This window comes from Podarcis gaigeae (genome assembly GCF_964106915.1).
Source record: "Podarcis gaigeae genome assembly, chromosome: 9".
Classification (NCBI taxonomy): Eukaryota; Metazoa; Chordata; class Lepidosauria; order Squamata; family Lacertidae; genus Podarcis; species Podarcis gaigeae.
In genome coordinates this window covers 67,149,165-67,163,878 of record NC_139685.1, presented here as the reverse complement: position 1 = coordinate 67,163,878, position 14,714 = coordinate 67,149,165, and the positions used below count along the sequence as shown (strand labels likewise).

Genomic DNA, 14,714 nt, shown 5'->3' with positions numbered 1-14,714 from the left:
TCTAACCACCTGAATAGCAGTGCTTTGCACATCTACAAACTGACGATTCGAGATTAGGGTGTCTGGTTCCACCAGGTAAGTTTGGAGATTCTTAGAGTCAAAGAGTGGTTTAACTCTCTGTTAATCACCCATTGTCAGAAGTCCAGATTCCCAGCATGATAACACAGTAAGCGTAGGTAATTAAAAAGGAGAATTTATTGCAAAAACAAACAGATAGCTCCGGACGACTCTGGCAAAGCCTCCAGCATCATTACTCAAGATGACCCTTCTGAAGACTCCTTCCGGCCATGACAGAGGATATTGCACTTACGGCTCTCATTTTGCTTCCTATCTAGCAGCCCTCCCATTTGCTGACTCTTCAGACTTAGTGGATCAGCTTCAACCTCTTCCGGGTCTGAGAGGCTGAGTCTATTTGTGCTTCCCGAGAGCTTTGACTGTGTTCTAGCCTGCTCTCAGCTACTGCCTTATCAGCCAGCCCATCAAGGTGAGGAAGTCTGCAGCTGTCGGCTCTCCCCTGCCTGACTAACATCTAAGCCTCTCTGTTCCTGGCTGCTTTCTGCAGTTGGCTGCAAACCTTTGCTTGGAGCTGGCTCATTCCTGACACCCATTTACACGAAGACAATTGCTTTGTAAGGGAGCCTTATTTTATTTTATTGCACTGTTACTTGGGCTGGATCTCTAGACACGTCAAAGAAGCGTTTCAGTGAAACGTGTTGGAAACGTTGTATGAGAAATCAGGTTGGCAAAAACGGAACTCCACAGCGCCATCTGGTGCCACAGTGCTATAATGCATATACAATGCATGTAAAGCGCTTGTTCGTGGCCAATGTAGCTGAGTCTTTGGAGAACCAACATGGCACAGAATCTCATTCCTGCGTGGACATCACCAAGAATAGCAATGCAAGATACGCAAGCTACAAGGTCACTGGCATCTGAGCATCACTTACTCAGATCAATGGCAATGATGGTCAATAATAATAATAATAATAATTTATTAATTATACCCTGTCCATCTGGCTGCAAAAGGGAGGGAGGGTTTTGATCCTGACACATTTTCATATCCATCCAACTGAAGCCTCTGATATGAATGGATAATCCAGTCTAGAGGTTGGTGCCATGACACTTATTTCTGCCCCCCAACCAGCCCCAAAAGGTGGGGGAAAGATGTTACTGATGTCTACTCTGTTCATGGCTATGGCCAGGAGGTCTTTATCTCACCATTAAAAGAGCCCAAATGCTTTGCTGATAAAAAAACCCCCCACACTTTGAATTCTGCAAATCTGGCGGAGCATCACCTCGATGGCATTAGCATCAATGCTTTACTCCGACTGTAAAATATGCCTATTTCACAACCTATTGCAGTGTGGTAAAGCTTTAAAAAAGGGGGACGCGGGTGGCGCTGTGGGTTAAGCCACAGAACCTAGGACTTGCCAATCAGAAGGTCGGTGGTTCGAATCCCCGCGATGGGGGGAGCTCCTGTTGCTCGGTCCCTGCTCCTGCCAACCTAGCAGTTCGAAAGCACCTCAAAGTGCAAGTAGATAAATAGGTACCACTCTGGTGGGAAGGTAAACGGTGTTTCCGTGCGCTGCTCTGGTTCGCCAGAAGCAGCTTAGTCATGCTGGCCACATGACCCAGAAGCTGTATGCAGGCTCCCTCGGCCAATAAAGCAAGATGAGCACCACAACCCCAGAGTCGTCTGCGACTGGACCTAACGGTCAGGGGTCCCTTTACCTTTACCTTTAAAGCTTTAAAAAAAAGATACATAGTACAATGAAAGTAAAAGCCCTTTGAGCCCAGCTCATTTAAACAAGCCCCCTTGAAAGCAGTAGGACTAAAAAGAGAGTCACAACAAGTATGTTGCATAGGTTTAAACGTGTCTTGTTCAGGGTTAACTTTAGTTGGATTGGTGCCTGTAGACTGAGCCTGCAGATAGCAGTGAAGGACAGTAAACATTAGCAACTCAAAACCGAAGCTCCACTTCATCAATCACATACATCAGGGAAAGGGGACCTGCAACCCTCTGCCTATTTTATTTATTTATCTATGAAAGTTTTCAAACCACTTTATATATAGATATATATTTACTGGATCACATAAAAGCAATAAAAAAAAATACAACACCCCATAAGGAACCTGTATTTGGAGGATAGGAGTGGTTCGGGGGGTTGTTATTTCACTTTATTTTGAAATATCAATAATTTTTAAAAAAATATTTTTATTTTTTTAAAAAAATAAAACAATATTATTATTATTTTTAAAAAAGAGAAAAGCAGCAACATTCAGAAATTCTGTTACTTCTGTTGCTCATTGCTGAAATCCCGCTCGCGAGTTCATCCTGCTATAATATTTCTTTAATTAACACGAAAAAGACATCCATTCTTCCATAAAACACTCATCATTAGATTCTCTTAAGGTCACCAGCTTCGTCCAAAAGCTCTGCCTACTTCACAAAATTCACCTTCTAGTTATGATAACTTTAGGCTCTAATCCTGCCCAATTTGGGTCCGGACCCTGAGAGATTAACCCTGAGAAAATGGAGCCCTCAAAAGGAAAGAAGGTTCCCTGTGGTATATCAATGGATAAGTCTTGTGTATGCATTTGGACCGTAGCCATTCACACACAGGGTTGGAGAAGCTGTGGTCTTTCAAACATTGTTGGACATCAACTCCCATAATCCTTCGCCAGCGTGGACAATTGAGAAGGAGGATGGGAGTTGTAGTCCAAAAGACTGGAGGGCAACAGGTTCTCCACCCTTTCATCAACAAGTTCCAGGAAGTTCAACATTTAAGAACTAAACTTACCTTGAAGCATCCAAATACTGAAGCATATATGGTATTCGACGGAGGGTCACGCTTTAGTCCCCACCTGCTTGACAGAGGACAACATATATTGGATATAATACCTCAGCATCATCATCATCACATTTGCTTTACAACCATTTAAAATTCAGTACAGTGGTACCTTGGGTTAAGAACTTAATTCGTTCTGGAGGTCCGTTCTTAACCTGAAACTGTTCTTAACCTGAAGCACCACTTTAGCTAATGGGGGCTTCTGCTGCCGCTGTGCCGCTGGAGCACGATTTCTGTTCTCATCCTGAAGCAAAGTTCTTAACCCAAGGTACAGTGGTGCCTCGCAGGACGAAATTAATTCGTTCCGCAAGTTTTTTCTTCTTGCGAGTTTTTCGTCTTGCAAAGCACGGTTTCCCATAGGAATGCATTGAAAATCAATTAATGCGTTCCTATGGAGACCGCTTGCCAGGCTGGCGGTGCGGAGAAGGGCTTTTCTCCCCACCGCCAGCCTTCGGACAGGTACGGGAACAGAGGGGAAGGTGTGCAGTGCTTCTCTTCTGTTCCCGGGGCTTGCGGTGGGAGGAGGGTTTTTCCTCCCCACCGCCAACATTCAGAACAGCCTTCCGAATGTTGGCGGTGGGAAGGAAAACCCTCCTCCCACCGCAAGTCTTCAGGACAGCCTTCCGAAGGCTGGCAGCGGGAGGAGGTCTCTCCGCCCCGCCGCCAGCCTTCGGAGCAGCCTTCCGAAGGCTGCCGGTGGGGCGGAGAGACCTCCTCCCGCCGCCAGCCTTCGGAGCAGCCTTCTGAAGGCTGCCGGTGGGGCGGAGAGACCTCCTCCCACCGCCAGCCTTCGGAGGAGGTCCGAGGACAGTGGGGAAGACGCGCTGCGCTTCCCCGCTGTCCCGGAGATTTCCCTATGGGTTTTCGTCTTGCGAAGGAAGCCCATAGGGAAATTCGTTTTGCAAAGCGCCTCGAAAAACGGAAAACCCTTTCGTCTAGCGGGTTTCTCGTCTTGCGAGGTGTTCGTCTTGCGGGGCACCACTGTACTATTTCTGGATCAGCGAAGTCTGTAACTTGAAGCGTAAGTAACCTGAAGCATATGTAACCCAAGGTACCACTGTATTTAAAACAGTTTAAACAAACTGCTGTTGCAGGAATTGTGTGGGTCCTGAAAACACACATCTCAGGTGTCGAAAGACCAGGCTAAAAAAGTGTGTCTTCAGCGTTTGATGAAAATTGTATACAGTACTGAGGATGTCAGGTGCACTCCTGTGGGAATTACATAGCTTAGGGCCTCTGTGTCAAAGGATGGCAGATCCAGAAGCATCAGTGTGTAGACCAGGGGTCGGCAAGCAGCCCACGTGGGTCATTTAACCGGCCCCTGAGCCACCCCCAAACTGAGCCACCTGCTTGGCGAGTCCCTGCGCGCTGCGCTAAACCGGTGCAGCACAGTGCGGGGACTCACTTCCGCGGTGCCGGAAATCGCGTCTGCGCAGATGCAGACGCCGGAAATTGTGGGCATGTGTGCTCATGCTCACTTCGGCCCATGGAGGGATCTCCGCTGAAGTGAACCGGCCCAGGCGAGCTAAACCTTGCTGACTCCTGGTGTAGACAATACTGATGCATTGATTATCGCCTTCCAAAGCAACTACAGTGGTACCTCAGGTTACATACGCTTCAGGTTCCATACGCTTCAGGTTACAGACCCCGCTAACCCAGAAATAGTGCTTCAGGTTAAGAACTTTGCTTCAGGATGAGAACAGAAATCGTGCTCCGGCGGCGCGGCAGCAGCAGGAGGCCCCATTAGCTAAAGTGGTTCTTCAGGTTAAGAACAGTTTCAGGTTAAGTACGGACCTCCGGAACGAATTAAGTACTTAACCTGAGGTACCACTGTACTCTATTCTGAACTTAAAAATGGTAAGCGTAATGTTGGTGGTCAACAAAAGAGGTTCAAAGACTCTCTCAAGGCAAATCTAAAAAAATGTAGTATAAACACCGACAACTGGGAAACACTGGCCTGTGAGCGCTCCAGTCAGAGAACAGCCTTTACCAAAGGTGTAAAGGTGTAAAGGCTTTGAAGACGCTCAAACTCAGGACAAAAGGGAGAAATGAGCTAAGAGGAAGGAACGCTTGGCAAACCCTCACCATGTTCAACTCCTGCCCAGAAACCTATGTCCCCACAGTGGAAGGACGTGTGGATCTAGAATTGGCCTCCACAGTCACAGTAACCCAGAAACAGTGCTTCAGGTTAAGAACTTTGCTTCAGGATGAGAACAGAAATCGTGCTCTGGCAGCACGGCGGCAGCAGGAGGCCTCATTAGCTAAAGTGGTGTTTCAGGTTAAGAACAGTTTCAGGTTAAGTACGGACCTCCGGAACAAATTAAGTACTTAACCCGAGGTACCACTGTATCTTTAGATATGGAAACATCTTCCCAGGGGAACACAGCAATGGGAAAATTCTAGCCCCACGGCACCAACTGCAGCATCCAGGACTTCCATGTGTGAATCGGCTGTCATATATATATAAAACACCAGAGATGCAAATTTCATCTCAGCCCACACATCACATTTTTTCAATGGCATTCACACATTCTGTTTCTAGTCTCCAACTGTACAAAGATCGATTATATACAGGCATGAACCAGTCCCTGGAGACTGGAAGCCACATGCATGAACATACTCCAGTTGGAAATCAATGTGTTTGAGGGGCTAATTAAAATTTCCTGTGGGCTGTTGTGTCTGCGAGGTCTCGTTCACACATGGCAAGTCGACACTGGATATTGAAGCCATAAGCCGATTAACTTGCATGTGTGAAGCCTCCGTAAAAGCTGTTCCGTCCGTGACCTTGACGGACAAGGAAGCTTTTTCATATTGTTTCAGAATACAACCCAGCCTGATCCATTTGGATGAGATGGGATATACTAAAAAGGCAATTGATTCATAGGATTCCATTTGGGAAGCTAAGCTATTTCTTTAATAACAAGTGTTTACAAATCTACAATTTATAGGCAGGTGATGAAGTCCTAAATATATGTAACTGGCTGGAGGACAATTTTGGGGGGAATGGCCTCGATGTGGAGTGGGGCTAGGGTTGGGATGGGATACTTGTGGCCATTCAGACGGTGTTGGATTCTAGCTCCTAACCATTGATCCTGCTGGCTGGGACATACGGGAGTTTGGGAGTTGGAGCTGGACAATATTTGGAGGGCCACAGGTTCATGAAACCCTAGTCTAGGGTGTTCAGATGCATAATATCATCATCAACAACAACAACAACATACCTCTTTATATCTTTAAGGGCAAATAATCTTGAAGCAGTTTACACCACATATTAAAACATAAAGTAAAACAACCCAGAACAAAAACATTGGTGAAGAAAGTCAAATCACATTCAAATGCATAAATGTATTTTTTTGCTCTATAAGACTGACTTTTCCCCTCCTAAAAAGGGGAAATGTGTGTGCATCTTATGGAGCAAATGCAGGCTGCGCAGCTATCCCAGAAGCCAGAACAGCAAGAGGGATTGCTGCTTTCACTGCGCAGCGATCCTTCTTGCTGTTCTGGCTTCTGAGATTCAGAATATTTTTTTTTCTTGTTTTCCTCCTCCAAAAACTGGGTGCGTCTTGTGGTCTGGTGCGTCTTATAGAGCGAAAAATACGGTATCTTACAGATTTCAAAAGAAAACATTGCAACGGAGGATAAGAGGGCAGCCAATACATGGCACAACGTTTATTCCACGTGTTCCTATTGAAAAGAAAAATAGTCATATTCAGACAAGAAATCAGTGTGGAAGGGGGGGGGGAGTTCCTGCCTGCCTCAAAAGTCTCACAATTAATTCATGACATAAGTGGACTGTTAGCCAGATGACAAAAGGAAAGAACGGCTCTCTCCAGTTTAATGTAAAGCTTTTAGCACAACACCCACCCTGTTCCCATATCTTATTGTAAGGAGGCCCATGTTAACGACAGTAATCACATTTTCTCCCAGTTTTCTCCTCCGCCCACTCCTTCTCTGTTGTCTCCCTTCTGCTGCTTTTCTACATTGTAAGCCCCCTGGGGCAAGGACCAGCTCTCCTATTCTTAAAGTGCCAATATACCGTATTTTTCCGTGTATAAGATGCCCCCATGTATAAGATGCCTCCTATTTTGGGAACTCCAAATTAAGAAAACACCCCTCAGCACTACCCGTATATAAGACGAGCCCCAATTTTAAACCTTATTTTTTGGTTAAAAAAACCCTAGTCTCATACACAGAAAAATATGGTATACAGTATATGGGGTACATGGGCTGCTAGGGGAGGGATAGTACCTTTGGTGGGGACACGGCGTGCTCCTTCTAGGGGAGTTGGTCCACCTTTGGTGCCTACCCTGCTCTCAGTTCTCACCCCAGGAAACAGCTTCAGCTAGCCAGGTTAAACCAGGTAAGGGTAGCTGATGGGTCTCAAAGCCTTGGTGAGTTAGGGACTTGCCCTGTATAGAAGACAGGTAATGGCAGATTGAGTGGATGAGACCAATAGTGGGTCCAATGGTCAAGAAGGCTGTTTCTGCACATGCTGTAGAGCAGCGGTTCTCAACCTGTGGGTCCCCAGATGTTGTTGGACTACAACTCCCGCCATCCCCGAGCTCTGGTCTTGCTAGCTAGGGGTGATGGGAGTTGTAGTTCAACAAGATCTGGGGACCCATAGGTTGAGAAAGGCTGCTGTAGAGGCAAGTGCGGGGCAGATGGGGCTCGTCAACCTAGGAAGGTAGTCCATTTAGAAGAAGGAAAACTCTGGTCCTAAACCTCTGCTTCCTTGCAGGACATCTTTGGAAGAAGAAAAAGCTAAAGGTGTAAACCCTACACAAATCTGGAGGGGAGTTGCTAAGACAGTTGGATGGCGTCTTGTACGCCTCCTTCTGGCAACTCCTGCAGCCAAGCTGGTGCCAAATGCGTTGCTCTGCATTCCTTTGGACCGAATGGGTGAAGCCGAGAGGAGGGTCTTGTCATCTGGGCAGTCCAGGACCTCCATACACACTGCCCAGGCTTGCGCTCCAGGGAGGTCACTTTGCTGCTAATGCAACAAAAACAACACAGGAGGTGGCGGCAGTCACAAGTTACAGGTTTCTGCAGCCACAGCAGCCGCTGTGAACTCTCCAGCGGCTTGACTCCATGGTCTCTCGAGACAGACAGATGCCAAGAACAACAAATATCAATATAGTTCCCAACATTCCATTACACAGATTAACCAGCAGGCAGAGTGTTCCAAGAGAATTGAGAATTTCCTCAGCTTGCTTCAGTTCTGTTGCGATGGTGTCAAATCTGGGTCCCCTAAAAAATGTGCGAACCTGTCAGCCTCTGGAGCCAGGTCTAACCTTTGCAGATAGTAAGGCATGGGGAAGGGCTCAGCAGTATGGAATCTGCTGAGCAGGATCAATCCCCAGCATCTCCTGCTATGGCTGGGAAACAAACCCTGACTGAAACCCTAGAGAGCTGCTACCAGGCTGTGTTGACAGTACTGAGTTAGATGGACCAAGAATCTGTGTTAAAGGTAAAGGGACCCCTGACGATTAGGTCCAGTCATGGCCAACTCTGGGGTTGCGGCGCTCATCTCGCTTGATTGGCCGAGGGAGCCAGCGTACAGCTTCCAGGTCATGTGGCCAGCATGACTAAGCCGCTTCTGGCGAACCAGAGCAGCGCACGGAAACGCCGTTTACCTTCCCGCTGGAGCGGTACCTATTTATCTTCTTGCACTTTGACATGCTTTCGAACTGCTAGGTTGGCAGGAGCAGGGACTGAGCAACGGGAGCTCACCCCATTGCAGGGATTCGAACCGCCAACCTTCTGATCGGCAAGACCTAGGCTCTGTGGTTTAACCCACAGTGCCACCCGCGTCCCTTAAGAATCTGTCTTAGTGCAAGACAAAATCCTATGTTCCTAAGCTGAGGTCACAAGGAGCATGCAGTAAATTTATCTTATGCTCCCGTAGCATCCCCAAAAGTTGCATACCCTAGGCTTTCTATCTTATGGGACAAATGGCTGCTATTCACTCCCATGTGCAAAAGTCACACGTGTGAACCTGGGGACACCCAAAGGAAGGCAAATATTGCCATTCTATTGAGCCTGACAACACAAGCCCTCCCTCTGCAACACCCAAACTGTCAGCTGTCATGGGGAACAGGCACTGCTAGCGGAAACAATAGGGACCACATGGCTTGGTCTGCATCTCTAACCTGCCTACCCAGCCCTTTACAAAAACACAGCAGAAACCACATTATTTATTGTTATTATGGATCCCCCGTCGCGATCACCACCTAGGGCTGGTAGATGCAAAATTAAAAAAACATGCTCTGCAGACGCTTCTGGTGCTTTTGGGAGTAAAAGGGACACAGACAGCTGACCTAGGCACTATGGGGGCTGATATAAAGGAGCACGTCTGAAAAACAAGGAGAACATCCCTTAAGAGGCTTTCAGCAGCCCAGTTATCAAGCCAAGGGGATACAAGCAGGTAAAGGGAAATAGTGAATATGGCTGAATGATGCTTTGTAAGCAGCATTGGTGCAGCCTGATAGAAAGATGGAAACTGGTGCACCGGCGGAGCGTGGGTTCTTTTCTCTCTCGCTTTTTTTTTTTTTGGACGGGCAATCGCTTGATTCAGGTGGCAGCAGGAAGGAGGAAGAATTAAAGGGAGTTTCCAAGAGCAGAACCAGGGAGAGATAAGGCCGCCTCTCAGGTGTGCAGCCAGCAAAGAGCAACGACCCTCCCAATGTAAGCAATTAAGCAGAGGGCTCATCAAACGGAGAGGCGCCCTTCGATGGAGCACAGGGCAGCAATTCAGCAAGGCGGGTGCGGGTCGCGAGCAGGAAATCCCCGGGACTTTCTCCAGGCAATTGCAATTTGCAACACACACGCGCGCGCACACACGGTTGCTGCAAAAGCGCGATGGTAATGATCAGGACCACTGATAAGGCTTATCTGGGCGGATTGTGGAGGTGAGGAAAACGGACAGGGATGGATGGAGATGGAGAGGGGGGGTAGGTGGGCTGTGCAGGAACGGGTGGGGGAGGAGATGCAGGGCTTTAAGGCGGGGGAGGCGCCGCAGGGAGGAAGGAACCCAAACCGAGAGAGAGACCCCAGAGACCCTCCTACCGAAAAGCTGGGAAGGAAGAGGAGCGCGGAGGCGTCTCGGCGTCGGTCCGGCCCGGGGGTCCCTGGTGCTGTTACACCTGCGAGAGGAGGCAGGCGGCGGGAGCGCGATCGGCGGCGGCAGGAGGACTGGGCAGGCCGGGAGGAGGGCTTCCCCTCGAGGAAGAGGTGGAGTCTGCGGCTGCCGTCCGCCTCTCGCAGCCGCCGGAGCTTCCCCGGCGCCAGAGACAAAGGGCGAGGGCGCGCCTGGCTGCCTGCGTCTCTCTCGCAGGGGGGATATGAGGAGGGGAGGGGAGACACACCCCCAAAAGGGGTGGGGGCTGACGGGCGTGGGGGGGGGGCGGCGGCACTTTCCTGGGTACCACTAGCCAGCCCCACCCCAACCCAGATTTGCGCCTTCATCCACCCACCCGGGCTACTTGTCATCTGGGCACGAGAGGCCCCGGGCCCCCTCGAACCGGGAATTCATTGCCCTGGGGGGGGGGTGGAGGGTGGAGAGTGCGCGCTCGCGTGTGATGCCCAAGCGCGCGCGCCTGCCACACTTTCCCGATTGCGCTCTTGCGCTGACCTGCGAGCAGCTCTCCCCTTTGGCGGTGACCTAAAAGCAACGAAGAGTCGTAAAATAGTAAAGGGTTCCCCAGGGTCATCTAGTCTGACCCCCCTGCGATGCAGCATGAGGAGCCTTGAGCCTGAGTTACAGGTCATAGAATTGTACAGTTGGAAGGGACCACGAGGGTCACCTAACCCAAGCGTTTGCAATGCAAGAATCTTTTGCCCAACACAGAGCTGGAACCCACCACCCTGAAATCAGTGGGAGTGATCTCAATCATAGGTGGGATCGCCCAAGTCTGTTTTCCTGGGTGCCTGCCCCTTTAAAAATATTTCTCCTTTTTTGCCAAATGTGTGAAGCTGAATGTGCACAAATTAAATGCACGGAAGTTGCAAGTTACCTGTATTACAGAGGCACCATATGCCTCATTTGTGCAAAAGCAGCCAGGCCTTTCGGATTGTAGGACAAGACCTGCCAAGGAAAATAAAGAATCTGTTTATGTATGCAACAACAGCGGCAAGAGTCTTGATAGCACAAGGATGGAAGAATGAGGAAATCTCGACAAAAGAACACTGGCAAGAGAAATCGATGAACTATGCAGAATTGGCTTAACTAACGTATACCTAAACTGCGAGATAAGGACAACTGTGACTTCAAAGAAGAATGGGAACTTTTTACAAATTACTTTAAAAGACAACAGAATGAATTGGACTCCTTAGCAGGTTTTGAATACAAAATTTATTGATTGTAAACATAGTAGATAGATAAGGATTTATACAATTTTACAGTATGCAGGGAATAATATGTGTTGAAAAATCAGAGAGAGACGCTGAGGGAAGTTGGGGGGGGGAGGGAGGGCTTGATGGGGAGGTGGGGGAAGGGGGAAAATAATAAATATGATATATTTTGATATGTTGAAATGGTCAATAATATTTTTTTTAAAAAAAGTAGCCAAGCCTTTCAGCACTTCCCATGGACTTATCGGAGAAGAGGGAAGCATGCCTCACTGTTTTGAAAGTCAAAAGCAGATAGGGAAAGTGTTTCTTAAGAAAACAGAAACAGAAAGAGGTTCCGTTGGATAACCCAGTTCCTTTTTCTCCCTTTTGCGAATCGCTCTCTTCTCTCATCTCACTTACTTTCAGCTTTGAGAAGAATCATAGAAAGTTCAACACAGGTCGCTCTGCTTCTTTTTCTCTTTCATATTACAAGAACTGACTTGCAGGCTTCGACCAAAGTACCCTGGATCAGCCATGACGGAGATAGCTATCCCCTGTCATTTGTCTTGCATCCGATAATTGTAATACTGTTATGAGTTTGTGGGTGCCTTGACTCCCCTAAATTCCTAGGTCAAGTGGGTGTTGGAGTTTAATCAGTGCTTGGAGTAGTGAAATAGGCTGCCGGATGCTGGATTGAACAAAGTGCTAAAATTCAGGCCAGACCAGTTTTTCCATTCTCAGGAAATTGCCTGGGAGAAGAACCACTATGGAGAACAAAGGAAGATGATGGGCGATTAGAAATGGGTGGAGCCCTGCCTTGAGTTCTGAGTAGTTAGCAGAAGAAAAATGCCAGAGTTTTTGTTAGGAGGAAGTTTCAGGATTTCAGTTGGCTGTGGCGTGATCGAGGAAAAGGAGTGTCAGTTTGTTAAATGCGGCTAGCTGGGGCGGGGCGCCAGAGCACAATGTGGGCTGCCTGTTTCCAACTGGAGGCTTCAGCAATGGGAGAAGCAGGACCCACTTGGCGTATAATGTTTTGACACCCTCCATCACAGGCTCAGGTTGTATATGTGTGTAAATAAACCATATGTCATAAAGGCACAGTCTCCACTGTGTCTCATTTCCAAAGGAAACATGAACACTGCTTAGAGATTGGGGTGGTACATAACAATATACTGCTTCTAGGTGATGAGGGCTCAGTTTTTAGCCATCAGGGCTAATATCCACAGTTCACTATGAAGTCGTCTAGTTCTCATTTATAAAACCATCTAATCTGACCAGTTGCACCACTTTTGGCCACAAATCCCACAAACAGGAGAAGTGTTCAGTGTAGCAGAACCTATACTTTGGAACTCCCTGCCTATTGAGATCAAACAGGTGCCTTTACTTTATTCTTTTGGGCACCTGATAAAAACGTTCTCATTCAGGCAACCCTACTTGCTGTAGATGCTTAGAAAGTTGAGGTGATTTTAATCTGCTTTAGTATTTTAACCCTTGTCTGTTTTAAAGTAGGGTTGTGAATTTTATGAAATATGTGCCGTATTTTTCGCTCTATAAGATGCACCGGACCACAAGACACACCTAGTTTTTGGAGGAGGAAAACAAGGAAAAAAATATTCTGAATCTCAGAAGCCAGAACAGCAAGAGGGATCGCTGCACAGTGAAAGCAGCAATCCCTCTTGCTGTTCTGGCTTCTGGGATAGCTGCACAGCCTGCGTTCGCTCCATAAGACGCGCACACATTTCCCCTTACTTTTTATGAGGGAAAAAGTGAGTCTTATAAGAGCAAAAAATACGGTAAATAGAGCTCAGAGCTCAGCCTACTCTACTTTCCGGGGTTCTTGTGAGGATGTAAAGTGGGGTGTTTTCATGTACAAGGATGTGAGCAGCTCAGTATGAGAGAGGCCCATAAGTATAACACACAAATAAATCTCCCCATAGTAAGCCAGAAAAAGTAAATATTTAGCAAACATCGCAAGAACTATTTCTCTGGCCTTATTTTGATGGCAGGGTAAATGTAATCTAGTCCTTGAACTTTATCCTTTTGAAACATTCTATTTTAATGGAAAGGAGAAAAGTTCTTGGCTGCCAGCCTTCAGGGCGAGATGGGCTGTACACAGATAAACAATTGCAGTTCTGGATTTATTTTCCCTTCCTGAGCTGCAGCTCTGTCCTTTATTTCCCTTCTACAGCTTGCCACATGCCACCACTCATGCTCTGTGGACCTCCTGTATCCCATAATGCATCGGTGCGTCTGATGCCCCCGGGGACAGAGCAGTGTGCTTGGACTGACTGAGTTATTTTTGTTGGTAATGGGCTCCTTCAGATTGGTTCCCCCTGAGGCAGTACTGGAAGAATAGCAAAGGTTGGTCACAAACAAGGCGCCTGGGAAGCTATTTAAGAGAATTTCATGCACTTTTATGCCCCAGGGAACCATTCATAGGACAGGAACCACAAGATTCAGGCTCGGTAGGTCAACTGAATCCATCTGTTGTCTCATTAAATATCTCTCTGAGATGTCTTCATCTTCCTTTTTAAGCAAGGGGAAAATATAACGGCTTTAAGTTCTATTATCGCCATTTTCAACTGAATTTGCTGAAAGCGAGGGGGCAGGGTGATTCCGAAGGGGAAGCGTGAAAAATGTTTGTAGCATTGCACATTGACAAGTAGCTGTCAGTCCAAAATATTTCCAATCGCATGCATTTTTCGCATTGCAGCAAGCTGAAGAGAGGACATTTGTTCCTTATCAGACTACTGCAATTTCCACCAGTGACAAAACAACAGCAGAGAAATGTATTGTATCCCACCCTGTCCCCCAGGAAGCTCATGTCAACATGCAGAGTGACTCCTTGCTATCAAAAGTACAATTGCAAGTTAGGAAAAAGCATGTCCATCCATCCTATATCCACCCACCCTATGTCCTAGGCATGTACCTGATGAGGCCGTTGCAGCAACAGAGAGGCCCCAACCCTGACCTCAGCTTATCTGTCTTCCCCACCTGAGCTGCAGGCAAGCAGGCAAAGACGACGCCTGTGTGTAACCTGCCTCTGCTCCTCCCACTTCAGCCCTCTTCTCGTCCTGAGATACAGTGCAGCAGGAGAGGTCTGGGCAGGAGGAGGAGGTGTGGAAGCCCTTGACTGTACACCAGCCCGACTCATCTCTCCCTCCTCCTGCACCCGTCCTTCATTCTCCAATCCTGCAGCGTCTCCTGCCTCTGCCTCTCATCTCCCAGCTGTTACAGGCTCCCCTAGATCACTGATCCCTTCTTCCAAGTCAGTCTCCAATCCCGCTTCTCTCAGTGCCGTCTTTACCCTGAATTATGGAGGGCGCCAGGTGGGCGCCGCTGAAGCTGCCCATGGCTGGCATCATGAGGTACTGGCACGAGGGGTGGCTGCTGGCTTGATTTCGGGGGAGCCTCTGATTTGGCCACCAGGAGGAAAAGGAGGAGGCACCTGTGGCAATCACACAGGGTCCCCGGACCTTTCACCGTCTATTGATCCCTGTGTCACCACTTGATTTTTCGCTGCTGCCACCCAGGCCC

The 14,714-nt window shown here is 47.9% G+C and overlaps 1 protein-coding gene across 14 annotated transcripts in view; it reads right to left on the bottom strand.

Moving 5' to 3' along the window:
* The window catches only part of TMEM150C (transmembrane protein 150C), a 55,276-nt gene that overhangs the window by 27,540 nt on the left and 13,022 nt on the right, over nucleotides 1-14,714 (bottom strand). For 4 of the 14 annotated variants that reach the window (XM_083756876.1, XM_083756881.1, XM_083756878.1 and 1 more), the window contains exon 2: nucleotides 2,802-2,865. The exons of 2 other annotated variants lie outside the window; for them this stretch is intronic. In XM_083756876.1, coding sequence (XP_083613002.1) covers nucleotides 2,802-2,827 — 26 coding nt within the window. In that variant the 5' untranslated portion in view covers nucleotides 2,828-2,865. Of the gene's footprint in view, nucleotides 1-2,801; nucleotides 2,869-9,914; nucleotides 10,160-10,870; nucleotides 10,933-14,714 lie in introns of those variants that run through there. 8 more of the 14 variants (XM_083756896.1, XM_083756879.1, XM_083756877.1 and 5 more) reach the window with 7 other exon arrangements.